General features: G+C 46.0%; 2 protein-coding genes across 3 annotated transcripts in view; one reads left to right on the top strand and one right to left on the bottom strand.

Moving 5' to 3' along the window:
* TCTN3 (tectonic family member 3) overlaps window positions 1–12,931 on the bottom strand; it is a 59,696-nt gene extending 46,765 nt beyond the window's left edge. For both annotated transcript variants that reach the window (XM_084633652.1, XM_084633653.1), the window contains exons 1-3: window positions 12,388–12,931; window positions 11,709–11,847; window positions 7,324–7,445 (exon numbers count right to left, since the gene is read on the bottom strand). In XM_084633652.1, coding sequence (XP_084489778.1) covers window positions 7,324–7,445; window positions 11,709–11,847; window positions 12,388–12,916 — 790 coding nt within the window. In that variant the 5' untranslated portion in view covers window positions 12,917–12,931. The remainder of the gene's footprint in view (window positions 1–7,323; window positions 7,446–11,708; window positions 11,848–12,387) is intronic.
* Window positions 12,932–14,551: 1,620 nt separating this feature from the next.
* ENTPD1 (ectonucleoside triphosphate diphosphohydrolase 1) overlaps window positions 14,552–26,120 on the top strand; it is a 105,759-nt gene continuing 94,190 nt past the window's right edge. Inside the window, exon 1 of the mRNA XM_084633659.1 lies at window positions 14,552–14,827. Within this exon, the coding sequence (XP_084489785.1) occupies window positions 14,803–14,827 (25 nt within the window). The 5' untranslated portion in view covers window positions 14,552–14,802. The remainder of the gene's footprint in view (window positions 14,828–26,120) is intronic.

The following is a 26,120-nucleotide window of genomic DNA, read 5'->3' as shown; positions in this document are numbered from 1 at the left end:
CTCTCTTTAAATATATCAGAGGGATAAATACCATGGAGGGAGAGGAATTATTTAAGCTCAGTACCAATGTGGACACAAGAACAAATGGAAATAAACTGGCCATCAGGAAGTTTAGATTTGAAATTAGACGAAGGTTTCTAACCATCAGAGGAGTGAAGTTCTGGAACAGCCTTCCGAGGGGAGCAGTGGGGGCAAAAGACATATTTGGCTTCAAGACTAAGCTTGATAAGTTTATGGAGGGGATGGTATGATGGGATAGCTTCATTTTGGCAATTAATTGATCTTTGACTATTAGCAGTAAATATGCCCATTGGCCTGTGATGGGATGTTATATGGTGTGGGATCTGAGTTACTACAGAGAATTCTTTCCTGGGTGTCTGGCTGGTGAGCTTTGCCCACATTCTCAGGGTTTAGCGGATAGCCATATTTGGGGTTGGGAAGGAATTTTCCTCCAGGGCAGATTGGCAGAGGCCCTGGGGTTTTTTTGCCTTCCTCTGCAGCGTGGGGCACGGGTCACTTGCTGGAGGATTCTCTGCACCTTGAAGTCTTTAAGCCATGATTTGAGGACTTCGGTAGCTCAGACATAGGTTAGGGATTTGTTACAGGAGTGAGTGGGTGAGATTCTGTGGCCTGCATTGTGCAGGAAGTCAGACTAGACGATCATAATGGTACTTTCTGACCTTAAAGTCTATGATTCTATGATTCGTAAACAAACTGTCTTGTGGCCCGCCAGCGGATTACCCTGATGGGCCGCGTGTGACCCAGTATGGTCGTTCTTATGTTCTTATCCAAGAGAAGGTTAAGAAGCAGTTTTATCATGGCTTATCAGTACCTACATTGGGAGAGATTTCTGAGAGATGACTCTTTAATCTAGCAGAATACATAACAAGATCCAATGGCTCGAAGCTGAAACTATACAAATTCAGACCAGAAATAAGGTGCAAATTTTAAACTGTGAGTTATTAGCCATTGGAATAATTTAATGAGGGATGTGGTGGAATCTACATCACTTTAAGGTTTTGTGTCTTTAAATCAAGACTGATTGTCTTTCTAAAAATATAGGCTGTACCCCAACAGAAATTAGGGGCTTGATGCAGGAATTACTGGGTAAGTTCTCTAGCCTGTTATGCCAGAGGTCAAATTACAAGATTATACTTCTGGCCTTAAAATCTATGAATATTTGAGGGGTTTTTTAAATCACTGAATTCCCTTCTAAAAGCAGGATCTTTTCAGAAAGGACTGTACTGTACAGGTGTCAGGACAGAACATATGAGTTCTAGGTCAAAATTTCCAAAAGTGGCCAGTACCAGATGCTTCAAAGGCAGGGGAAAGAAACATCAAAGTGAACAGTTACACAGGGCATTGGAGCGGAGCCCAGAGCTGGAGCGCGGAGCCGCTCCGGAGCAGTGGAGCTGCAGGTTTTTGCCTGGAGCTGGAGCAGAGCACAGCTCCAAAGCCCTGCAATTACAGAGTAACATACCCCAAGGGTAACCTACCCCCCCTCGGCCTTAGCAATTGTCTTTTGCACTGAAAAGAGGAGGGTTTATATCCCTTACATTTTTTCTTATATGATACAATTCTGGATATTCTCCGCTATGTAAACATCTAATACTTTTTTAAATCCTTCTAGGCCCTTGGGCTCAGCAATATCTTGTAGGAGTGAATGAATGAACCCCGAAGCAAGGGAGGCAACTCAAACCCAGGCTCCCTTGAAAGTGTTGTCTGCCTGCCCTACAGCAAAGTGGGGAGTAGAAGATGTGGAGCGGTGTCACTCAACTTTACCAATTCTTGTTTCTTTGTCTCTTTTCAATTCACCAACTTTGTCCGAGTGGGCTGAAAGCATGACTGTTTCTTACACATCTGTTTGACCTTTCAAAAATACAGCCCTCTCCCATCCCCAAGATATAAATAAAAACAATAGTGATAAAATCTTGGAAAACGATCCGGGGTCAAGAAGAGTGAGGTTGGTGTATGTTATGCTAGAGATCAGACTAGATGATCACAGTGATCCTTTCTGGCCTTAGAATTTGAAAGGAGAGGCTCTAAGATTAGAGCAGAAAGAAGTCTTTAGAGAGGACAATGGTGGTATCTGTACTCCTGGGGGAATACTGCACAAACTGTAGCCAATGATTTTAGTTATTATTCATTTATTGTGTAATGTTAAGATGAATCAATATGTTATACATATTCACTGTATGTTAACTAGAATGAATTTGTAGGATTATAAAAGTGTAAGATTGATCAGTATTTAGAGGAACCAAATATTAGATATGAGTAAGAAAAGTTGAAACGCAAGAACCTGTAGGCTGAGGCTTGCAAGAATTTAGCTTAGCTATTTTAGGCCTTGGAGACAAAAAATGATGACATAAGTGACCGGAAAATAACCCGATGCCCTAAAATTATGGGAAAAGTGGTACCAAGTGGTAATATTGCACAAAATTACCCAGAAGATTAATATTAGATCATAAAAATATTGTAAAGGCGCATCTGTCTGACATGTATCTTAACCACAGGATACATGTTGTGCATCAGTGCTAATGAGAATAAAGGGAACGTACATAGCCTATAGAAAATTGGGGTCTCTTAAGTTTCCAGGGGACACAGACCAATAAGAGAAAAGAGGGTTGACACTTTTATGGACATGCGCAGAATGTAGGTATAGACAGAATCACATCATAAAAAGGGGATGCCCAGAATGGGAAAATTGAGCTTCCTATGGGAGATTCCAGCAGGAACCATCCCTCTACTGATGATCAAGCCATTAGCGACCCATCAGACCCTAACATTATTGTTAAGGATGGGAGTATAACTATATTTGTAACTTGTGCATAGGTCTGTATAGAATTTCTATACGTTTGGGTAATCATAACTTTAATTGTAACTTTAATAAAACTTGTAAAACAGACTAGACCTTGTACTTGTGAATGTATGTGTGATCACTACCCGTGGTCTTTATGTGTTCCCAGGGACTCTAAATCTGAAGCAAGTAGCAGAGCTGACATTCACTCTGTTAAGCTTGAAACTGTAGCCATCAGAGCCAAACCTATGGTGGTGGAATACCAGATTACAAAATTCACTTAAAATAAAATAACAGGCTACAAAATGCAGAATTTATGTCCCCTGCAGATTCCCCCTCCCACCCACAGAATAATTGATTCAGATGGGGAGACAAAGTGAAGCTGCGAAAGGGGTCATGCTGCAGTTACATGTTTCATTCACCAAGAGCTGATTTGGCACCAGAAGAGAGGGCAGCTCGCTCACTGGCCAGAGAAGCCAGCTGTGGAGAGAGAGGGGGCAGAGGCTGCCTTCCTCACAACGCCCTGCCTGCTTGCAGAGCCAGGTGAGAAGGCACAGGATATGGGCAGGCTGGATGGAGCGGGGCACACGGTGCTGCTGGGGGGTCACACAGACTGGGGTTCAGAAGAGCTAGTGGGGGGGACAGACTGAGGTGGGGGAACAGAAGCTAGTGGTGTGACAACATTCAGACAGGCTGAATGGGAGTGCAGGGACACAAGAGGACAGAGGCAGCTATGCCTAGCTGAATGGGGAGTGGGGATGCAGGGACACACTGGGCCAGGGGAAGCCATACCTGGCTGGGTGAGGATGCAGAACACAGGGGAACAGGGGGAAATGAGGGTGCAGGGCCACATGGGGACAGGGGAAAATGTGCCTGACTGAACAGGAGAGGCTCGGGGTCTGGCAGGGTTTGCATGGGGGAGGCTCCCCAAGTCCCTAACAATTCCTCCCACCACAAAAAAAACTGTTCCACAATTCTCCCACCCACACCCCTCCAGGTTCACTCCCAGGTTCCTTCCCAGCAATTACTTCCCTTTCCCTTAGCTCCTCCATTACCTCTGACTCCCCTGAGCCTTTGCACTGCTTCTGAGGGGTGCGGGAAATATGCTCCTGTATTGTAGTTTAAATGAATTATTATTCAAAGTTCTCTATTAATGTGCCTAGTAAGAAATTTATTTGTCAAAAAACATTTCCTGAATCTTTTTTGTTGTCTGTATTGTTACAGACATACTTGCTGACAGGTATTTTGAAATAAATCACCAAAATAACTGAAACTAGTGTGATTATATTGCGTTATTTTGAAAAAATATGCAGAATTTTAAAATACTGTGCACAGAATTTTTAATTTTTTGGCACAGAATTTCCCCAGGAGTATATCTGAGACACTAACCATTATGTGCTATTCTATGTACAGTGAAATAACTGAGGTATCTCAAATATGATTGGTAAACACTTATTTTTGGCCAAGCAAAGCAAGGTCCAATGCTCAACCCAATGGCATTCTCTCTGTGGGTCATTGCACCCTTGCTTGGTGGAACTATTCCTGTTTCAGCCATCATCACTGCAGCCCAGGTTCAGCAACAGGCTGTATGACATGCAAGGATTTCGGAAATCTGTTTCCTTTTGATGATAAAAAGCCACAAAACACCATTTTCTCAAGAAGGAGAAGTAGAGACTATTCCAAGGGGAAGGAAGATGGTCTTCAAGTTAAGGCACAAAACAGAGAATAAGGAAATCTGAGCTCTGTTCTTGCCTCTGCCACAGACTTTGTCTGATCTTGAGCAAGTGCCTCCGGACAAAATTTTCCAAATCACTCTGATCATGGGTACCCCTGTTTCTCAGTACCCAACTTAAGACTTCGATGGTCTGGTTTTGAGAAGTGCTGAGTACCTACACCTCCATTAAATTGGAGATGCGTATTTTGTTTTGTTTTTTTAAATCAGGCCCCATGCATCATAAGATTATAGAATCATAGAAGATTGGGGTTGGAAGAGACCTCAGGAGGTATCTAGTCCAACCCCCTGCTCAAAGCAGGACCAACCCCAACTAAATCATCCCAGCCAGGGCTTTGTCAAGCCAGGCCTTAAAAACCTCTAAGGAAGGAGATTCCACCACCTCCGTCCGTACCCATTCCAGTGCTTCACCACCCTCCTAGTGAAATAATGTTTCTTAATATCCAACCTAGACCTCCCCCACTCCAACTTGGGACCATTGCTTCTTGTTCTATCATCTGCCACCACTGAGAACAGCCTAGCTCCATCCTCTTTGAAACCCCTGTTCAGGTAGTTGAAGCTGCTATCAAATCCCCCCCCTCACTCTTCTCTTCTGCAGACTAAACAAGCCCCTTTCCCTCAGCCGCTCCTCATAAGTCAAGTACCCCAGCCCCCTGATAATTTTTGTTGCCCTCCGCTGGACTCTCTCCAATTTGTTCACATCCTTTCTGTAGTGGGGGGCCCAAAACTGGACACAATACTCCAGATGTGGCCTCACCCTTGCTGAATAGAGGGGCATAATCACTTCCCTCGATCTGCTGGCAGTGCTCCTACCAATACAGCCCAAAATGCCATTAGCCTTCTTGGCAACAAGGGCACACTGTTGACTCATATCCAGCTTCTCGTCCACTGTAATCCCCAGGTCCTTTTCTGCAGAACTGCTGCTTAGCCAGTCAGCCCCCAGCCTGTAGCGGTGCATGGGATCCTTCCGTCCTAAATGCAGGACTGTGCACTTGTCCTTGTTGAACCTCATCAGATTTCTTTTGGTCCAATCCTCCAATTTCTCTCGGTCACTCTGGACCCTATCCCTACCCTCCAGTGAATCTACCTCTCCCCACATCTTAGTGTCATCCACGAACTTGCTGAGGGTGCAATCCATCCCATCATCCAGATCATTAATTAAGATGTTGAACAAAATCGGCCCCAGGACCCCTGGGGCACTCCACTTGATACCGGCTGCCAACTAGACATCGAGCCGTTGATCACTACCTGTTGAGCCCAACAATCTAACCAACTTTCTATCTACCTTATTGTCCATTCAGTCAATCCATATTTTTTTAGCTTGCTGGCAAGAATACTGTGGGAAACCGTAACAAAAGTTTTGCTAAAGTCAAGATATATCACGTCCACTGCTTTCCCCATATCCACAGAGCCAGTTATCCCATCACAAGATGGGCACCTAAATATTAAGGTGCACAATATTAAAAGACACCCTTGAAAATTTTGGCCTTAACTTTTGGTGAGCTGAAATATGAATTGAAGAAGCAGGGGGCTGCTTTAGCTAGTAGATCACCTAGTACGCCAAGTCCTCGCTCCCTGCCCCTCCCTTCCAGAGCCTCCTGAATGCCCCCAAACAGATGATTGCTGCAGGCGGGAGGTGCAGGGAGGGAGGGGGAAGTTGTTGATCCATGGGGCTGCTGATGGGCGGGAGGGGCTGGGGGGTGGAGGAGAGCTGATATGGGGGCTGCCGGCCCAACCTTGTTCCAAGCCCCCAGGGCCAAACAACGTTATAAGCAAACATTGCGCAAATTTAAATAAGTATGTTCTCTAATAGATCAGCGATGTAACAATGAAACAATGTTAACTGGGACAACTTTAAGCGAGGAGTTACTTTACAGGAGAAGCATGTTTTAGAATCCATGAGGTGGGAAAAAAAAAAAACTAGACCTGTAGATGGGTTTATTCCCTGTTTTATATAAATTTTTAATATCATCACCATGATCCAGAAAAAGAAATACCACATGGCTGATAAACCTCCGCAGGCTCTTTGAAAGAGAAATTGTTACATTGGTATATATATTATATAATGTGATATACTGACTTCAAAGCACTTTGGCTCAGGCCCATAGCAAGTAAGTAAAATATTTTTGTTTTCCTAGCCAGCTGAGTGTAGGCCACATGAATCTGCATATTTGAACAGATCCTTGAAAGAGCAGTAGGTGAATGGAAAGCGTATTATGCAATCAGGAAATGTGAACTTAAAAATACGACCTAGTAGGGAGACTCAGGGGCGGGCACAGTAACATAATACAGAAATTGTCAGATTAGCTCAGACCTAACCCTAATCCACCGGCTCACCTAGTCTGGTCTCCAGTCTCTGACAATGGTCACTGCCAAATGCTTCAGAGAAAGACGCAAGAAAACACAAAACAGCCCATTATGGAGTAACATGCCCCTGGGGCAGCTGCTTTCTAACTCAAGATTCATGCCATGAAGCCAGAGGGTTTATACCCCTTATAGCATTCTCATCTTCTTTACTATCCTTGTGAATGTTATAATTATTCTCATAAATGTCTTAACTTTTTAAATCTCATTGAGCTCTTGGCCTCAATAATACCTTGTCGCAATCTTGTAGATTTCTTGGCCAGCTTCAGCTCAAAGGTAACTCCTCCTCCCACCCTGGGCCTGTAGTGATGCTGGCAAGTGCTGTGGAACAGCTGACTGTTCACCCCTCATATTCACAAGATGTTACAGATCAGATTCCCTGATCAGGGAGAACTTGGGAATTCAGTGTGCCGAGGGTAAGACTACTTACAATCACTCAGCTGCACACAGAACAGAGACTCATATCCGCTGGGGTCAGTGACGATTTCAGTGTGATAAGGGGTGTTATTTCTGAAAATAAGAGACTTCTCCACGCACACTTGGTTCACAATTCTGCACAAAAAACAGAAGAGAGAGAGAGCTAACGCTAAGGATACACTTACATTCCATGTCCCTCCGCCCCCCAACCAACTGGATACCGAATTCTTCTTAATTTCCTAACACAAACTGTATTGCATTATTAAACATTAAAAATAATGTTTTGCATTATTAAACAATTAGACAGTTAGTGTCTCACCCTAGAAGGAGCTGTGGGTGAGAAGTGAACTGTATATTTGCGGGGCACTTTAGGATTCTTTACAATGCAATATAATCGCAGGAGTACGAGCCTTCAACCACATCTCCCCCTTTCTAGAACAGCCCAGCCCATCCCAACCTCCTCCCCCTTCTCTCCAATCTGTCTCCCTATCCCCTGCCTCTCAGTTGCCATCCCTAATAATTTCATTATAAAGTCATCATGTCCAACCTTGCAAAACTGTCATGACAATGTATGAGCCCTGCCCAAACATCTCCAGTTCCTCCTTCAGAATCATTTAACTGACCTCAGACATTTGAACATGATCACACAAACACCAAGTGATATTAAAATAACTGTGTCTGGATTTTAGTTTCTGTTGGGAGTGTTCAGACAGTGAGAAAGCAAAGAAAAAGCTGGACATGCACAAGTCCATGGGGCCAGATGCAATGCATCCGAGGGTGCTGAGGGAGATGGCTGATGTGAGCCATTGGCCATTATCTTTGAAAACTTGTGGCGATTGGGGGAGGTCCCAGACAACTGGAAAAGGGAAAATATAGTGCCCATCTTTAAAAAAGGAAGAAGAAGAATCCGGGGAACTACAGACCAGTCAGCCTCACCTCAGGCCCCAGAAAAATCATGGAGCAGGTCCTCAAGGAATCCATTTTGAAGCATTTGGAGAAGAGGAAGGTGATCAGGAACAGTCAACATGGATTCACCAAGGGCGAGTCATGCCTGACCAACCTGATTGCTTTCTATGATGAGATAACTGAGTTTGTGGATATGGGGAAAGCGGTGGACGTGATATACCTTGACTTTAGCAAAGCTTTTGATATGGTCTCCCACAGTATTCTTGCCGGCAAGCTAAAAAAATATGGATTGGATGAATGGACTATAAGGTGGATAGAAAGCTGGCTAGATTGTTGGGCTCAACGGGTAGTGATCAACGGCTCAATGTTTAGTTGGCAGCCGGTATCAAGCGGAGTGCCCCAGGGGTCAGTTCTGGGGCCGATTCTTTTCAACATCTTAATTAATGATCTGGATGATGGGATGAATTGCACCCTCAGCAAGTTTGTGGATGACACTAAGATGGGGGGAGTGGTAGATACACAGGAGGGTAGGGATACGGTCTAGAGTGACCGAAAAAAATTGGAGGATTGGGCCAAAAGAAATCTGATGAGGTTCAACAAGGACAAGTGCACAGTCCTGCATTTAGAACGGAAGAATCCCATGCACTGCTACAGGCTGGGGACTGACTGGCTAAGTGGCAGTACTGCAGAAAAGGACATGGGGATTACAGTGGACGAGAAGCTGGATATGAGTCAGCAGTGTGCCCTTGTTGCCAAGAAGGCTAACGGCATATTGGGCTACATTAGTAGAAGCACTGCCAGCAGATCGAGGGAAGTGATTATTCTCCTCTATTCGGCACTGGTGAGGCCACATTTTGAGTACTGCGACCAGTTTTGGGCCCCCACTACAGAAAAGATGTGGATAAATTGGAGAGAGTCCACCAAGGACAATGAAAATGATTAGGGGGCTAGGGCACATGACTTATGAGGAGAGGCTGAGGGAACTGGTCTTATTTAGTCTGCAAAAGAGAAGAGTGAGGGGGGGATTTGACAGCAGACTTCAACTACCTGAAGGGGGGTTCCAAAGAGGATGGAACTAGGCTGTTCTCAGTGGTGGCAGATGATAGAACAAGAAGCAATGGTCTCAAGTTGGAGTGGGGGAGGTCTAGGTTGGATATTAGGAAACACTATTTCACTAGGAGGGTGGTGAAGCACTGGAATGGGTTACCGAGGGAGGTGGTGGAATCTCCGTCCTTAGAGGTTTTTAAGGCCTGGCTTGACAAAGCCCTGGCTGGGATGATTTAGTTGGGGTTGGTCCTGCTTTGAGCAGGGGGTTGGACCAGATGACCTTCTGAGGTCTCTTCCAACCCTAATCGTCTATGATTCGATGACTCAAAGTGTGACCCCAATCTCCTTGCACATGTGTATGTTAGTTACTTCAATCAGGCAACAGCATTATCATGGTCCCTTAGCCATTGCTTAGCCAAGATGTCTGCATGCAACACGGAACGGCATCAAGTAGCCAGTCCCTCACAACTCAACTACTGCTGCCTGGGAGATAGAAAGAGAAGGGTTGTTATGAGCAGAGTTAAAAAACCCCATTGAGATTGGTAGGTGTGAACTCACCCTTCAATTAACATAACTATAAGCATAAGCCCCATCAAAGACAAAAGATGTATGTGAACCTACCCAAGAGCTTTTGGCTGAGTATTGTTTTGGGTAGGGGTGTATGTATGGGAAGAGAGACCACGTAGAAACTGAGACCAGACTTGACTGAGGCTATGTCTACACTACTGACCTTACAGTAGCACAGCTGTACCACTGCAGTTGAGCCACTATAAGGTCGTCTGTGTAGCTGCTCTATGCCGGTGGGAGAGAGCTCTTCCACCAGCGTAATTAAACCACCATACGGTGGAAACTGCAGCAGACTTTATATATACACAGAGAATATGAAACAATACCTCCTCCCACCCCACTGTCCTGCTGGTAATATCTTATCTAAAGTGATCACTCTCCTTACAATGTGTATGATAATCAAGGTGGGCCATTTCCAGCACAAATCCAGGGTTTAACAAGAACGTCTGAGGAACAGTGGGGAGGGGGGAAGGAGAAAACAAGGGGAAATAGGTTTCCCAGTCTCTATTCAAGCCTAAGTCATTATGCAAGATAACCTATTTCCCCTTGTTTTTTTCCTACCCCTCCCAGGTATTCCTCAGACATTCTTGTTAAACCCTGGATTTGTGCTGGAAATGGCCCACCTTGATTATCATACACATTGTAAGGAGAGTGATCACTTTAGATAAGATATTACCAGCAGGAGAGTGGCGGGGGGGTGGGGGAGAGAACCTTTCGAAGTGATAAACACCCATTTTTTCATGGTCTGTGTGTATAAAAAATCCTCACTGCATTTTCCACTTTATGCATCCGATGAAGTGAGCTGTAGCTCACGAAAGCTTATGCTCAAATAAATTGGTTAGTCTCTAAGGTGCCACAAGTATGCCTTTTTCTTTTTGCGAATACAGACTAACGCAGCTGCTATTCTGAAACAGGGTAAAACAGATTTATTTAGGGTTTGGACCCCAATGGGAGTTGGGCATTGAGTGTTAAAGACAGGAACGCTTCTGTAAGCTGCTTTCAGTTAACGCTACAGCTTTGGGGCACGTGGTTCAGACCTGGGTCTGGGGTTTGCAGCAGGCTAGCGGGTCTGGCTCAAACCAGGCAGGGCACTGAAGTCCTAAGCTGACTAGGCACATCAGGTGGCAACTCCCAGGGGGTTTCTGTGATCCAACCCATCACAGCAGCTTCTTGTATAGGCACCATCTCCAGGGCTGGAGCTACAGGTGCCAACTTCCCAGTGGGTCAGGGGGTGCTCACTGCTCAACCCCTGGCTCTGACACAGGCCCTGCCCCCATCCCACCCCTTCCCCAGAGCCTGCCATGGCTTTGTTCCTCCCCCTTTCCCCCCAGAGCTTCCTGCATGCCACAAAACAGCTGATCGGGAGGTGTGGGGAGGGATGGGGAAGGCACTGATCAGCAGGGCTGCCAGGGGGCAGAAGGTGCTGGAAGCGGGGACGGAGTTGATTGGGGGGCTGCTGATGTATTACTGTGGCTCTTTGGCAATGTACATTGGTACATTCTGACTTCTTCTCAGGTTGGCCACCCCTGCTCTACTGCATGAGCTAAAAGCCCCATGGCCCTTGGCTAAGGCTGTAGATCAGACTCATTAATCTCTCTCTAAGTGGTCTCAGTGCCACCAGATAGGACAGAACACCTCACCCAGGAGGTGTGTGGATTACATTTGTAATAAACAAAACTGCATCAAAGGTATACCTGCCTCTCACCAATTTCTACTCCCAGGCCCCAGACTTTGACTAGCCACTTGGGTTGAAAAGGGGGAAAAAATACATTACAACAGTCAGGCATCAGCACTGCCCATGGCCTTTCACCACTGCTTTGCAATGGTATCTGTATGCAGCACTGAGGAGCATCAGGAAGCTGGTCCCTCACACCTTACCTGGTACTGCCTGGAAGACAGAAGGAGAAGGTAGCCCTTGAGTCCCCCAGATCACAGCCAAGGTAACAGTCAGTATCACAGCAGCAGTTTATGTCACAGGATCCAGAATGCAGGTTGCAGATACAGGTGGGCAAACAAGCTAAGAAGAGAGAAAGAGACACCAGATCAGGGGGAGAGGGGATCCCAGACTCCGTCCTCTAGGTGATATGGGGGGAAAGCTGGTTCAGGGGGAGAGGGGACCTTGGGGTAGGTGAGGGAGACCAGCCAGAGGGAAATTCAGGAAAGACAGGCTGATATGGGAAAGGACCCTGGGTATTGCCCTGAAGGGGATGAGGAGGAGTGACAAGCCAGGTCAGATGGAGAGGGGAACCCAAGCAGTAGGGTGCAGGGAATGGGGCAAGGGGAGGCTGGGTCAGCAGAAAGGCAACCCCAGGCACTGTACTGCAGGGGAATAGTCAGGAGACAGCCCAGGTCAGGGTGAGAGGGGACCCCGAGCACTGTACTGCTGGGAATGGGTGGAGAGACAGGCTGGGTCCAGATCAGGGACAGGGGACCCTGGGCATTTCCTTGCAGGGCATGGGGCAGGGAGGAAACAGGCTGGGCCGGAGGAGAGCGCACCCTGGGCCTGGGCAACGTCCTGCTGGGGATGAGCGAGAAGGGACTGTGGGCCCCTCCTCACCTTCGGGAGCGGATGGGTCTCCCTGGACTCCCGGAGTCGCGCTGGGCTCCGGCTCCGCGGAGCTGCCTCCCTCTGGGCTGGGGGGTCCGGGGCCTGAACTTCCCCCCGGAGTCATGCCACCAGGTTCGGTGGCCGGGCCGGGGCCGTCCCCCGCGGACGGGCTGGCGGGGCCGGGGCCGGGGCCGATCCCCGCGGTCGGGCTGGCGGGGCCGGGGCCGATCCCCGCGGTCGGGCTGGCGGGGCCGGGGCCGATCCCCGCGGTCGGGCTGGCGGGGCCGGGGCCGATCCCCGCGGTCGGGCTGGCGGGGCCGGGGCCGGGGCCGATCCCCGCGGTCGGGCTGGCGGGGCCAGGGCCGATCCCCGCGGTCGGGCTGGCGGGGCCGGGGCCGGGGCCGATCCCCGCGGTCGGGCTAGGGGTCCCAGCCCCCCACCGCGGCTGCAGCAATAGCAGGAGCTGGAGCAACAGCCGCTTCGGGCCCATAACATCAACTTGTTGCCAGGGAACCGATACACTAACGTCTGACGTCATGTCGTAAGCGATCTGGTCTCGCGATAAACCTTAGCGCAGGCGCGTGTCGAAGGCCCCCCCACCCAATGCGCAAGCGTACATCAATCTCCTCCTCGGCCCGCCCCTGGGTGGCAGGCAGACGCCTCGTCGGGGCTGGGCCTGAGCGCGAGCGTGGGGATGGAGGCGGCCCCGGGGCGGTAGGGGGGTTAGCCCCGCCCCCACAGAGCCCGCCCCTCGTGGGCTGGCCCGGCCCGGCCCGGCTCGGCTCGGCTCGGCTCGGGGTGTGCGCAGAGGGGGGAGCCGGCTGGGCCGTCTCCGTGCGGCTTCGCCCCCAGTAGAGCTGGTCCGGTCTCCCCAGGGCCTCGCCTGCCGCCGCCGCGGTGGCGCGGTCTCCCGCTCCGGGAAGCGTGTGCCTGTCGGGACGATCCCGGTGGGGCGATGCCCCAGCGCCCAGGTCACAGGGCAGTCCTCGAGTGAGCTCCAGTCCCCACGTCTGGCAGTGAGGGGCTTGGCGACTGCGGGAGCGTGGCGTTGTGTCCCTGCCCGCTGATGCCCGCTCTCTGTCGTCCATGAGCGTCTCTCCCTCTTTTCATTAATCCAGTTATAGGGTCAGCCTGCACAGCATCCCCTGGCCACGAGATCCCCAGGTTGGTTGGCTCTCTTGTGTGAAGAAGAACTTCCTTGTGCTTGTGCTAAGCTTGTTGGCTATTCATTGTATTGGGTGATGCTCGTTCGTGTGTGAGGTGAAGGGGTAAATAACACTTCCTTATTTATGTTCTCCGCACCAGTCCTGATTTTGTAGACCTCAGTCATAAGAGTGGCCATATTAAGTCATACCAAAGGTCCATCTCGCCTAGTATCCTGTCTTCCAACTGTGGCCAATGGTAGGTGCTCTAGAGGGAACGAACAGAACAGGGACTCATCAAGCTGGCTGTATTTTAAAGAATTCTTATTGAGGTTACAGGGACAAACCATCCTGATGTGTAGAAAGAATAGTAAATATAGTAGGCGACCAGCTTGGCTTAACAGTGGAATCCTTGCTGATCTTAAATACAAAAAAGAAGCTTACAAGAAGTGGAAGATTGGACAAATGACCAGGGATAAGTATATAAATATTGCTGGGGCATGTAGGAATGGAATCAGGAAGGCTAAATCACACATGGAGTTGCAGTTAGTGAGGGATGTTAAGAGTAACAAGAAGGGTTTCTTCAGGTATGTTGGCAATAAGAAGAAAGCCAAGGAAAGTGTGGGCCCCTTACTAAATGAGGGAGGCAACCAAGTGACAGAGGATGTGGAAAAAGCTAACGTACTCAATGCTTTTTTTGCCTCTGTCTTCACGAACAAGGTCAGCTCCCAGACTACTGCACTGGGCAGCATAGCATGGGGAGGAGGTGGCCAGCCCTCTGTGAAGGAAGAAGTGGTTCGGGACTATTTAGAGAAACTGGACGTGCACAAGTCCATGGGGCCAGATGCGTTGCATCTGAGAGTGCTAAAGGAATTGGCGGCTGTGATTGCAGAGCCATTGGCCATTATCTTTGAAAACTCATGGCGATTGGGGGATGTCCCGGAAGATTGGAAAAAGGCTAATGTAGTGCCCATCTTTAAAAAACGGAAGAAGGAGGATCCTGGGAACTACAGGCCGGTCAGCCTCACCTCAGTTCCCCGAAAAATCATGGAGCATGTCCTCAAGGAATCAATTCTGAAGCACTTAGACGAGAGGAAAGTGATCAGGAACAGTCAGCATGGATTCACCAAGGGAAAGTCATGTCTGACTAACCTAATTGCCTTCTATGATGAGATAACTGGTTCTGTGGATGAAGGGAAAGCAGTGGACATGTTATTCCTCGACTTTAGCAAAGCTTTTGACACGGTCTCCCACAGTATTCTTGTCAGCAAGTTAAAGAAGTATGGGCTGGATGGATGCACTACAAGGTGGGTAGAAAGTTGGCTAGATTGTCAGGCTCAACGGGTAGTGATCAATGGCTCCATGTCTAGTTGGCAGCCGGTATCAAGTGGAGTGCCCCAAGGGTCGGTCCTGGGGCTGGTTTTGTTCAATATCTTCATAAATGATCTGGAGGATGGTGTGGATTGCACCCTCAGCAAGTTTGCGGATGACACTAAACTGGGAGGAGTGGTAGATACGCTGGGGGGTAGGGAGAGGATACAGAGGGACCTAGACAAATTGGAGGATTGGGCCAAAAGAAATCTGATGAGGTTCAACAAGGACAAGTGCAGAGTCTTGCACTTAGGACAGAAGAATCCAATGCACCGCTACGGACTAGGGACCGAATGGCTAGGCAGCAGTTCTGCAGAGAAGGACCTAGGGGAGACAGTGGACGGGAAGCTGGATATGAGTCAACAGTGTGCCCTTGTTGCCAAGAAGGCCAATAGCATTTTGGGGTGTATAAGTAGGGGCATTGCCAGCAGATCGAGGGACGTGATCGTTCCCCTCTATTTGACATTGGTGAGGCCTCATCTGGAGTACTGTGTCCAGTTTTGGGCCCCACACTACAAGAAGGATGTGGATAAATTGGAGAGAGTCCAGCGGAGGGCAACAAAAATGATTAAGGGACTGGAACACATGAGTTATGAGGAGAGGCTGAGGGAACTGGGATTGTTTAGTCTACGGAAGAGAAGAATGAGGGGGGATTTGATAGCTGCTTTTAACTACCTGAAAGGTGGCTCCAAAGAGGATGGATCTAGACTATTCTCAGTGATAGCAGATGACAGGACAAGGAGTAATGGTCTCAAGTTGCAGTGGGGGAGGTTTAGGTTGGATATTAGGAAAAACTTTTTCACTAGGAGGGTGGTAAAACACTGGAATGCGTTACCTAGGGCGGTGGTGGAATCCCCTTCCTTAGAAGTTTTTAAGGTCAGGCTTGACAAAGCCCTGCCTGGGATGATTTAGTTGGGATTGGTCCTGCTCTGGGCAGGGGGTTGGTTTAGATGGCCTCCAGAGGTCCCTTCCAACTCTGTTATTCTATGATTCTATGAAGTGATCCATCTACTGTTGCCCATTTCCAGCTTCTGGCAAACAGAAGTTAGAGACACCATCCCTGCCCATCCTGGCTAATAGGTCCATCAATGGCTATCTTCCATGAATTTCTTATTCTTTTTTTAACCCTGTTGTAGTCTTGGCCTTCACAACATCCTCTGGCAAAGAGTTCCACAGGCTGATTGTGCATTGTGTGAAGAAATACTTCCTTTTGTTGGTTTTAAAACTGCTGCCTATTAATTTCATTTGGTGGTCCCTATTTCTTGTGTTATGAGGAGTACATAACACTTTCTTATTTATTTTCTCCACACCAGGTGTGATTTTATAGACCTCTATCATATCCCTCCTCAGTCGTCTCTTTTCCAAGCTGAAAAGTCCCAGTTTTATTAATCTCTCCTCATATGGCAGACATTCTATACCCCTAATCGTTTTGTTGCCCTTTTCTGAACCTTTTCCAAGTTCAGTATGTCTTTTTTGAGATGGAGCAACCACATCTGCATGCACTATTCAAGATGTGAGTGAACCATTGATTTATATAGAGGCAATATGATATTTTCTGCCTTATTTATGCCTTTCCTAATGATTCCCAACATTCTGTTTGCTTTTTTGACTGCAGTTGCACATTGAGTGGATGTTTTCAGAGAACTATCCACAATGGGCTGGATGAATGGACTATTAAGGTGGATAGAAAGTTGGCTAGATTGTCGGGATCAACGGGTAGTGATCAATGGCTCCATGTCTAGTTGGCAGTCGGTATGAAGTGGAGTGCCCCAATGGTCGGTCCTGGGGCCAGTTTTGTTCAGTATCTTCATAAATGATCTGGAGGATGGTGTGAATTTCACCCTTAGCAACTTTGCAGATGACACTAAACTGGGAGGAGACGTAGATAAGATACAGAAGGCCCTAGACAAATTGGAGGATTGGGCCAAAAGAGGTCTGATGAGGTTCAACAAGGACAAGTGCAGAGTCCTGCACTTAGGACGGAAGAATCCAATGCACCGCTACAGACTAGGGACTGAATGGCTTGGCAGCAGTTCTGCAGAAAAGGACCTAGGGGTTACAGTGGACGAGAAGCTGGATATGAGTCAACAGTGTGCCCTTGTTGCCAAGAAGGCCAATGGCATTTTGGGATGTATAAGTAGGGGCATTGCCAGCAGATCGAGGGACGTGATCGTTCCCCTCTATTCGACATTGGTGAGGCCTCATCTGGAGTACTGTGTCCAGTTTTGGGCCCCACACTACAAGAAGGATGTGGAAAAATTGGAGAGAGTCCAGCGGAGGGCAACAAAAATTATTAGGGGACTGGAACACATGAGTTATGAGGAGAGGCTGAGGGAACTGGGATTGTTTAGTCTGCGGAAGAGAAGAATGAGGGGGGATTTGATGGCTGCTTTCAACTAGCTGAAAGGGGGTTCCAGAGAGGATGGTTCTAGACTATTCTCAGTGGTAGAAGATGACAGAACAAGAAGTAATGGTCTCAAGTTGCAGTGGGGGAGATTTAGGTTGGATATTAGGAAAAACTTTTTCACTAGGAGGTGAAACACTGGAATGCGTTACCTAGGGAGGTGGTGGAATCTCCTTCCTTAGATGTTTTTAAGGTCAGGCTTGACAAAGCCCTGGCTGGGATGATTTAGTTGGGGATTGGTCCTGCTTTGAGCAGGAGATTGGACTGGATGACTTCCTGAGGTCCCTTCCAACCCTGATATTCTATGATTCTGTGAATGACTCCAAGATCTCTTTCTTGAGTGGTAACAGCTAATTTAGACCCCATCCTTTTATATGTATAGTTGGGATTATGTTTTCCAATGTGCATTACTTTGCAGTTGTCAACATTGAATTTCATATGCCATTTTGTTGCTCAGTCACCCAGTTGTGAGAGATCCTGTTGTAGCTCTTCGCAGTCTGCCTGGGACTTAACTGTCTTGAGTAGTTTTGTATCATCTGTATCATCATTTGTATCATCCCCCTTAGTCATCATTTTTCTAAAGTGAGCAGTCCCAATCTTTTTAATCTCTCACATGGAAATTGTTCTATACCCCTAATCAATTGTGTTGCTTATCTTTGTACTTTTTCCAATTCTAAGATAGCTTTTTTGCAGGAAACCAGAAAAGCATGTAGTATTCAAGGTGTGGGCATACCATGCATGTACATAGTGGCATTATAATAGTTTCTGTCTTATCATCAAAAAGAAAAGTAGTACTTGTGGCACCTTAGAGACTAACCAATTTATTTGAGCATAAGCTTTCGTGAGCTACAGCTCACTTCATCGGATGCATACTGTGGAAACTGCAGAAGATATTATATACACAGAGACCATGAAACAATACCTCCTCCCACCCCACTCTCCTGCTGGTAATAGCTTATCTAAAGTGATCACTCTCTTTACAATGTGTATGATAATCAAGGTGGGCCATTTCCAGCACAAATCCAGGTTTTCTCAAACCCCCCCCGCTCCCCTTTTTTTTTTTTTTGGTCCAAAAACCACACACACAAACTCACTCTCCTGCTGGTAATAGCTTATCCAAAGTGACCACTCTCCCTACAATGTGCATGATAATTAAGGTGGGCCATTTCCAGCATAAATTCAAGTTTAACCAGAATGTCTGGGGGTGGGGGTGGGTAGGAAAAAATAAAGAAAAAGAAAAGGAAAGAATAAATGGACAGACATCAGATGTCAAGAATTATAACATTCATAAACCAGTCGGAGAACACTTCAGTCTCTCTGGTCACGCAGTTACAGACATGAAGGTCGCTATCTTAAAACAAAAAAACTTCAAATCCAGACTCCAGCGAGAAACTGCTGAATTGGAATTCATTTGCAAATTGGATACTATTAATTTAGGCTTAAATAGAGACTGGGAGTGGCTAAGTCATTATGCAAGGTAGCCTATTTCCCCAATTTTTGCCTCCCCCCCCCCCGACATTCTGGTTAAACTTGGATTTATGCTGGAAATGGCCCACCTTGATTATCATGCACATTGTAGGGAGAGTGGTCACTTTGGATGAGCTATTACCAGCAGGAGAGTGAGTTTGTGTGTGTATGGGGGTGGGGGGTGAGAAAACCTGGATTTGTGCTGGAAATGGCCCACCTTGATTATCATACACATTGTAAGAAGAAAAAGAAAAGGGGTCTCTATCTCTATCTCGGGGCCTCTCCTTCTGCCCCTCCACCCCCACGAACATATTCAGTTCCTCCGACTACAAAACTACAGGTCTCTACCACTTGAGCTGAAGGAGACTCTCCATCAGCTGCTGGCAATGTAGTGTCTAAAACCATAATTGACCAATTCCAACTACATCTGGTTCAAGGCAATGGGGCTCATTCCACTAGCCAGCTAAGAAATAATAAAGAAAAAAACCTAGCTGTTATATAGCACTGATCCTCAGCAGATCTCAGTGTGCTCTAAAAGGATGTCAGTCTCATTATTTCCATTTTACAGAAGGCAAAACTGATGCACAGGAAAGTGCCTGAGGTTATCAGAACATGATACAGTTCTGTGGTGACCTAGAATCCTATTTTCGACGTCTCCGACTCAAGGAATATTTCCAAAATACCTCTGAACAGCATACTAATCCACAGAGGTCTCCCTACCAACACTACAGAAAGAGGGATTGTAGGTGGACTCCTCCTGAAGGTCGAAACAGCAGACTGGACTTCTACATAGAGTGCTTCCGCCGACGTGCATGGGCTGAAATTGTGGAAAAGCAGCATCACTTGCCTCATAACCTCAGCCATGCGGAACGCAATGCCATCCACAGCCTCAGAAACAACTCTGACATCATAATCAAAAAGGCTGACAAAGGAGGTGCTGTTGTCATCATGAATAGGTCGGAATATGAACAAGAGGCTGCTCGGCAGCTCTCCAACACCACTTTCTACAAGCCATTACCCTATGATCCCACTGAGAGTTACCAAAAGCAACTACAGCATTTGCTCAAGAAACTTCCTGAAAAAGCACAAGATCAAATCCGCACAGACACACCTCTGGAACCCCGACCTGGGATATTCTGTCTACTACCCAAGATCCATAAACCTGGAAATCCTGGGCGCCCCATCATCTCAGGCATTGGCACCCTGACAGCAGGATTGTCTGGCTATGTAGACTCCTGCCTCAGGCCCTACGCTACCAGCACTCCCAGCTACCTTCGAGACACCACTGACTTCCTGAGGAAACTTCAATCCATCGGTGATCTTCCCGATAACACAATCCTGGCCACTATGGATGTAGAAGCCCTCTACACCAACATTCCACACAAAGATGGACTACAAGCCGTCAAGAACACTATCCCCGATAATGTCACAGCTAACCTGGTGGCTGAACTTTGTGACTTTGTCCTTACCCATAACTATTTCACATTTGGGGACAATGTATACCTTCAGATCAGCAGCACTGCTATGGGTACCCGCATGGCCCCACAGTATGCCAACATTTTTATGGCTGATTTAGAACAACGCTTCCTCAGCTCTCGTCCCCTAAAGCCCCTACTCTACTTGCGCTATATTGATGACATCTTCATCATCTGGACCCATGGAAAAGAAGCCCTTGAGGAATTCCACCATGCTTTCAACAATTTCCATCCCACCACCAACCTCAGCCTGGTCCAGTCCACACAAGAGATCCACTCCCTGGACACTACAGTGCTAATAAACAATGGTCACATAAACACCACCCTATACCGGAAACCTGCTGACTGCTATTCCTACCTGCATGCCTCCAGCTTTCACCCTGACCACACCACACGATCCATCGTCTACAGCCAAGCTCTGCGATACAACCGCATTTGCTCCAACCCCTCAGACAGAGACAAACACCTACAAGATCTCTGTCAAGCTTTCTTACAACTACAATACCCACCTGCAGAAGTAAAGAAACAGATTGATAGAGCCAGAAGAGTTCCCAGAAGTTACCTACTACAGGACAGGCCTAACAAAGAAAATAACAGAACGCCACTAGCCGTCACCTTCAGCCCCCAACTAAAACCCCTCCAACGCATTATTAAGGATCTACAACCTATCCTAAAGGATGACCCAACACTCTCACAAATCTTGGGAGACAGGCCAGTCCTTGCCTACAGACAGCCCCCCAACCTGAAGCAAATACTCACCAACAACCACATACCACACAACAGAACCACTAACCCAGGAACTTATCCTTGCAACAAAGCCTGTTGCCAATTGTGCCCACATATCTATTCAGGGGACACCATCACAGGGCCTAATAACATCAGCCACGCTATCAGAGGCTCGTTCACCTGCACATCCACCAATGTGATATATGCCATCATGTGCCAGCAATGCCCCTCTGCCATGTACATTGGTCAAACTGGACAGTCTCTACGTAAAAGAATAAATGGACGCAAATCAGATGTCAAGAATTATAACATTCATAAACCAGTCAGAGAACACTTCAATCTCTCTGGTCACGCAATCACAGACATGAAGGTCGCTATCTTAAAACAAAAAAACTTCAAATCCAGACTCCAGCGAGAAACTGCTGAATTGGAATTCATTTGCAAATTGGATACTATTAATTTAGGCTTAAATAGAGACTGGGAGTGGCTAAGTCATTATGCAAGGTAGCCTATTTCCTCTTGTTTTTTCCTACCCCCCCCCAGATGTTCTGGTTTAACTTGGATTTAAACTTGGAGAGTGGTCAGTTTGGATGAGCTATTAACAGCAGGAGAGTGAGTTTGTGTGTGTATGGGGGTGGGGGGGATGTGAGAAAACCTGGATTTGTGCAGGAAATAGCCAGACTTGATTATCATGCACATTGTGTAAAGAGTTGTCACTTTGGATGGGCTATCACCAGCAGGAGAGTGAATTTGTGTGGGGGGGTGGAGGGTGAGAAAACCTGGATTTGTGCTGGAAATGGCCCACCTGATGATCACTTTAGATAAGCTATTACCAGCAGGACAGTGGGGTGGGAGGAGGTATTGTTTCATATTCTCTGTGTATATATAAAGTCTGCTGCAGTTTCCACCGTATGCATCCGATGAAGTGAGCTGTAGCTCACGAAAGCTCATGCTCAAATAAATTGGTTAGTCTCTAAGGTGCCACAAGTACTCCTTTTCTTTTTGCGAATACAGACTAACACGGCTGTTACTCTGAAACCTGTCACTGTAAGGAGAGTGATCACTTTAGATAAGCTATTACCAGCAGGACAGTGGGGTGGGAGGAGGTATTGTTTCATGGTCTCTGTGTATATATAAAGTCTGCTGCAGTTTCCACAGTATGCATCCGATGAAGTGAGCTGTAGCTCACGAAAGCTTATGCTCAAATAAATTGGTTAGTCTCTAAGGTGCCACAAGTACTCCATTTCTTTTTGCGAATACAGACTAACACGGCTGTTACTCTAAAACCTGTCTTATCATCAATTCCTTTCCTAATGGTTCCTAACATTGTTAACTTTTGACTGCTGTTGCACACTGAGCGGATATTCTCAGAGAACTATCCTCAGTGACTCCAAGATCTGTTTCTTGAGTGGTAACAGCTAATTTAGATCCCATCTTTTTGTATGTAAACTTTGGATTATGTTTTCCAGTGTGCATTACTTTGCACTTGTCAACACTGAATTTCATCAACTTTTCGGTGCACAGTCATCCAGTTTTGTGAGATCCTTTTGTAACTCTTCATAGTCAGCTTTAGACTCAACTATCTTGAGTAATTTTGTATCATCTGCAAATTTTGCCACCTCTCTGTTTACCTCTTTTTTCCATATCATTTATGTATATGTTGAACAGCACTGGTCCCAGTATAGATCCTTGGGGGATGCCACTATTTACCTCTTTCTATTGTGAAAACTGACCATTCATTCCTAACCTTTGTTTTCTGTCTTTTAACCACTTACTGATCTATGAGAGGACCTTCCCCCCTCAATCTATGACTGCATAATTTGCTTTAAGAGCCTTTGGTGAGGGACCAGTCAAAGGCTTTCTGAAAGTCCAAGTACGTCCACTAGATCACCCACCTTATTGTCCTTGATTCTGCTGATCATAGGTTCCTCCTTGTGTGCCATAGCTTCCCTTATCAGTTTTCTACAATTCCTATCAGCTATATATATAAAAAAATAAATAGCTACCTTCACTTTCCCTACATCACAGCATTTTTTTTTTTAACTAGTACAGCTTTCTTCTTCACTTGTGGCTTTTGGGGCACCTCGTATGGTGTTCTTAAATGATTCCCAATTATCATTCACTTTTTTCTGATTAAGTTCTTCCTCCCGGTATATGATTTGTCTTTTATAATGGTTTTCAGTTTTGTGAACTAGGCCCTGGTAAAGCACCAAGTATATATATATTACCGGTCTAGATTTTATTCTGCTTGCGCATTATAAATGTGATCAAGTCATTATCACTTGTACCTAAGCTACCATTAATGTTTAGGTCCGTGATTGAATCCTCTTTATCTGTTAAGACAAGATCTAATAAACAATTATCTCATGTTGGCTGCAACATTTCTTGAGTTAGTAAATTGTCATTTATAATGTTTAGAAATTCCAAGGATATTTTAGTACTGGCAACATGATTGTTGTTAGTACTCAAATTGAAGTCCCCTATCATCACAGTTTTTTTTCCTCCTATACATTATAGATAGGGATGTAAGGAGGCATAGTACAAGATAGTATGCAGTTTCCTAGTGTAGTGTTGATAAATTTTCACCACCAGTTAGTAGAATTAGTAGAATTTCAACAACTTCCACCCAGTCAGCTCCTTATAGATCTGGGCCATGATGGTTTGATATACTTGAAGTGCCAAGGAAATCCCAAACTGAAATCACTTAGGCACAGTGTGCCTATGTCAAAATTGGAGTTAAAGGTGCAGAGTTATGACCTTTCTCTAGTTAGACAGACCTGCCAAAACTCTTGGTTTGCAACCAAAACTGAAAATACTCTTGAATTTTGAAATCTAGGTCATGACCTACTCAATTGTTCTCATGGGAGAACATTTAAGAACATAAGAATGGTCACACTGGGTCAGACCAAAGATCCATCTAGCCCGGTATCCTGTCTTCCAACAGCGACCAATGTCAGGTGCCCCAGAGGGAATGAACAGAACAGGTAATCATCAGTGATCCGCTCATTCCCAGCTTCTGGCAAACAGAGGCTAGTGACACTTGCATTTGATAAGTTGCAACAGACTGTCACTCAGACACGATGATGATGGGTGCATTAGAAATACCCATTTAAGCAGAATGCATGAAGGTCATTCACTCATCCTGAATCATCAGCAGTGTTGGGGACGTGACCAGGGGAAGGCCACACATTTCTGCCCTAGATGTTTTGGTAGAGTGGTGCGTTATTTTCATCTAGCTAATAGGGCCAGACTCCCTTTTTCCTAAAATTAAACAAAGTTATTCTCCTACATGTTGTTCCATCACTTCCCCTGCAAAGTCAGGCAAACATTTAAATATTAATACAACACACTGTGATTGACTTATGTACTAATTGCATTCACAAGCTGACATACGTAACTACATAAAGCTCCTTCTTGGAAGGATGTATTTGCCAGGTAAGGAGTCAGTATGTATATTAAAAACCAAATATAAAGTGTCATGATATTATTCATCTACAGATTCAATTGTTATTAAAACAGTTGAGTGGAGTGAGGCACTACCTGCAATGAGGCTGCCATGTGCTCAGGACAGAATAGAAAATTTGAACACACAGTGGAATATCCTATGATGAATGAAGACGACTTCAGCTTTTTTTATCATCACTAATGGCTCAGCCAGATCTTTGTGCTATGTTTCCTGGGATAAAAGAAGTAGGAATTCATCTCTTTCTAGTCCCAGTTACAATAGCTACAGTTGAGCGTTCTTTTTCATCCTTGAATACAATTTTATGTTCTGAAAGAAGTTGCCTTCTGCCTGATCACGTGAATGAACTAATGAGCATATCTGTTGAAGGAATGGAAGTACCGGACACATGAGAAGCCACTGAAGATGAACGCACTGCATTCAAGAAGTTCATTAACATAGTTGTGCAAATTTATAACAAGAAACCAGGAAGGATGAGATATAGGGCTTCATAGAAAGCTAACTTTAATATGTGTGACTTTTAAAACATGAGTTAAATCTAATAAAATGGTCATGAAATACTTTTTTTTCAGTTTTTACTATGGTGCCATAGAGCCCATCTTCACCCTCAGTGTCTCACCCCTCATTGGCCTTGACCCCCCCCCACCCTGTAAATTTGAACACCTCTCCCCGCAATTTCAATTCCTGGGGAAAACAAAATCTGTATCTTGGTTCTCAATGTTAGTTTTCTGTTATGCCAAACACATTTGGTCAGTTGGCAAAATGTGGTAGCTGTCTTTCTGATATGAGAATTAAACTTCTCATCTAGAACGAGATTGATACAGATGATCCTAGACAGCAGAACTTGTGCACAACTTCTACCAGGATGTTAGCTATAGAAGCTTCTGGTGCAGTCAACACACCTTGTGCCATAAGCATTTTATATACACTGATGTTTAGTCCAAATTGGCACAGCTTTGCCTTAGCAGCTTGATGAAAGTTGCTGGAGCTCCTCTTTACTGTGTGCAATGAGCACTGCATCATCTGCAAACAGAAGTTCTGTTATCAACAGGCATTTAACTTTGCCTCTTTTTTGCTCTTAGATGTGCAATATTGAAGAATTTCCCATCTGATCTTGTATGCAGACGTATACCTTCAGTACTAGATGAGAGAGCATGACAAAGTAACAGAGAGAAGAATATATCAGAGTGCTAGTGCCAAAATGCATCCCTGTTTGAAACCACTGTGGCTGTCAGATTGATCACCCTCAGATTTGACTGTAGTTTTATGCCGTCATGGAAGCCTCAGATAAGACTGGGGGGACAACCAATTCCCTCCAACACTAGGAAAAGGCCCTTTGTGCTGAGCAGGCCAAAAGCCTTTGTGAACTTCTACCATAATAAACGTGTATTAATAGAATAAGCCAGGAGGGAAGTTTGTTACCCATTGTCAGAGGGAGGAAGATGAACAAAAAGGCAAAGCATGAGCAGATAACATGTCCTCTCTCTAGAGACAACTGTGTTGTAGACTGGATGGTCAATAACCATGTGAAGGTGTAGATGCTCAGTACCACCACATGAGATCTTGGAGAGGAAGGTTCACTCTGCTGTGAAAATATGTCCATTGGGAATTGGTGCATTTGGTAAGAATAGCCACTAGGTGCCACCAAATTTGTATGTGTGTACATACACGTTTGTGTGTGTGGTTGCTGTTAC

This window comes from Lepidochelys olivacea (assembly GCF_965140295.1).
Source record: "Lepidochelys olivacea isolate rLepOli2 genome assembly, chromosome: 7".
In the NCBI taxonomy this organism is placed as follows: Eukaryota; Metazoa; Chordata; order Testudines; family Cheloniidae; genus Lepidochelys; species Lepidochelys olivacea.
Note: the sequence above shows the minus strand (reverse complement) of the source record. Positions and strands in the feature narration are given on the sequence as shown.